The sequence below is a fragment of the Geospiza fortis genome, unplaced genomic scaffold, assembly GCF_000277835.1.
Source record: "Geospiza fortis unplaced genomic scaffold, GeoFor_1.0 C13707048, whole genome shotgun sequence".
NCBI classification, from domain to species: domain Eukaryota; kingdom Metazoa; phylum Chordata; class Aves; order Passeriformes; family Thraupidae; genus Geospiza; species Geospiza fortis.
The window spans coordinates 1-2,018 of NW_005057916.1; the positions used below are offsets into that span (position 1 = coordinate 1).

The 2,018-nt window shown below is 38.8% G+C and overlaps 1 protein-coding gene across 1 annotated transcript; it reads right to left on the reverse strand.

The window, feature by feature from the left end:
- Positions 1-362: 362 nt before the first annotated feature.
- Positions 363-850, reverse strand: LOC102045336 (ectodysplasin-A receptor-associated adapter protein-like). Its single transcript, XM_005431560.2, has one exon. The coding sequence runs from the start codon at positions 848-850 to the stop codon at positions 458-460; it is 393 nt and encodes a 130-aa protein (XP_005431617.1). The 3' UTR covers positions 363-457.
- Positions 851-2,018: the final 1,168 nt, after the last annotated feature.

A 2,018-nucleotide genomic window follows, 5' to 3' on the forward strand; every position in this document is an offset into this window, starting at 1 on the left:
AAAAAACAACTAAAAAGGAAGAAAGAGGTTCCACCTTATCTTCTACTAGGTAGAACATACAAAATTGTGGAAGGGCTACCAATAAGGCCAAGAGACCTTCCTTCTAACTGTGGCTTTCCCAATAACAGCAGCACACAACTGATATGGTTCACAAGTGCTGCAGTAAAACAAGCAGTCTGGCCTTTTCATTCCTTTTCTATTTAGGAAGGCGGTGAACAGCAGCAAAGAAACTGAAGGTATTTGCAGACTCGAGAACACAACCTGGATGATTCCATCCACTTTTGGAAGGTTAACTTTGCAACCCTGAGGGCATAAAGCTTACATTGTGTGTAGAGTAGATAAAGCTTACACAGCATACAAACCCTCAGCACAGGCTTTCTCTCTCTTGCAAGGGAAACTTCCAATGTATCAGTGGTAGCTAGCATTTAACACGTACAGAATAACAACTTTCTTTGACCTAGAAGTCATTCTGGTAGGTTCTGTTCCCTCTCTTGGGCCATTCCTCCTCCACCCATTTCAGCAGCACTTTCACAACATCAATTCTCTTATAAAATTTACAGAGATCAATCAGCTGCTCCACAGTCCGGTCACTATTCCGTAGCAAGAATTCCAAGGTGGGACTTTGGGGCTTTTGTTCAAGGAAACACAATTCATCATAAGTCATCCCCCACTTGCTTGCTAAATTTCTCCAGTTTTTCACTGTTGGATGGCAGGGATCCAGCTTTAGCCTCACTGTGTACAACAAGTCCTCATCATTGAGCATGTCACTGATGGTTGGTGCACGGAATAAGCACAAGGAGCAGGTGACATTTTCCTTGCAGGTTTTCTTGAGATCTGCAGTGAAAACCATTACATGGGAAGAAATTAGGATCTATTGCTGTGGTATCACCAGGAACAAAAAGTTAAAAGCATATAAAGTTGAGGAGTATTATGTTTCTTTGAATTGCTTCTGAAAAAGTCAGAATAGCGATATGCAATGCCTCTTCTCATGAAGAGCTCATTAAATTAACTTTCTAAAACTTCTCTCTTCACTACACTCTATTCAAAAGTGGCTTTAATCAAAAAGAAGTAATTTTAAAAGACAGTAAATTACTTTGAAAAGTAATGTATACTTTTACAGAAAATACACAGGATTCCATGCAGTGTATAAGCTGGGATAGTCCCCTTTTTTGTTTTGGAACAATGTCTCTTCCTTGAATCTACCATAATGCCCACTTACATCACCAATAGGATTATGTGTGCATTCTGTGCATCTTGTGTATCTGTGCTGTAGAATGAAGGAAAAGGTTTTGCATTTCTGAGCTGCTACCTTCCTAACAACATGAAATATGTGCACCAGGAAAATCTCTGCTGACAGATCCAAATACAACTAACATCTAGTACTTTAACACAATGAAAAAGTAGATATGTTCCTTTGCTTTGTAAGGGCTCTTGCAAAAAAAACTGTCCCTGTTTTACCAACAAAGTCTATTTTAAAGGTGCATGAGAAAAGGATAAAGTGCGTACACCTCCACATGCAAGAAAAACAAAAATACCAAGCTGGTGGAAAGAGGTGGTGATATGTTCTAAAATCTGCATCAAATACTGAAAATTGCCTTTTAGATATCACCTACACACCATAGTCAGCATCTCCCCCAAAACTGGGAACAATGTGGTGCTATCAGATTATATTATATATTAATACCCCTTAAACCACATAAAAACCAGTTTGAGTCATACCTCTAGTCAAACTCTAATACCAAGACTTTTAACACTGCAACAGTTTGGGACATGGTCTGAGCATTTTGGCTAAAGATATGATCTTAACTCTCTCTGCTCCTTCTTGAAAGCAGGAAAATCTGGTGTCTCCAAATAGTATATAATGGACCCAGCCTAGAAGCTTTTCATAAAGTTTCTGTGCTACAGCCTGATTGCACAGCTTGAAATCAGGAAGTAGCTAGTCTTACTTCAGATGAAACTCCGTGAAAAAGGGATTGATAGTAATCAAAAGATTGATTTAAAACAACAGAAAACAGTGA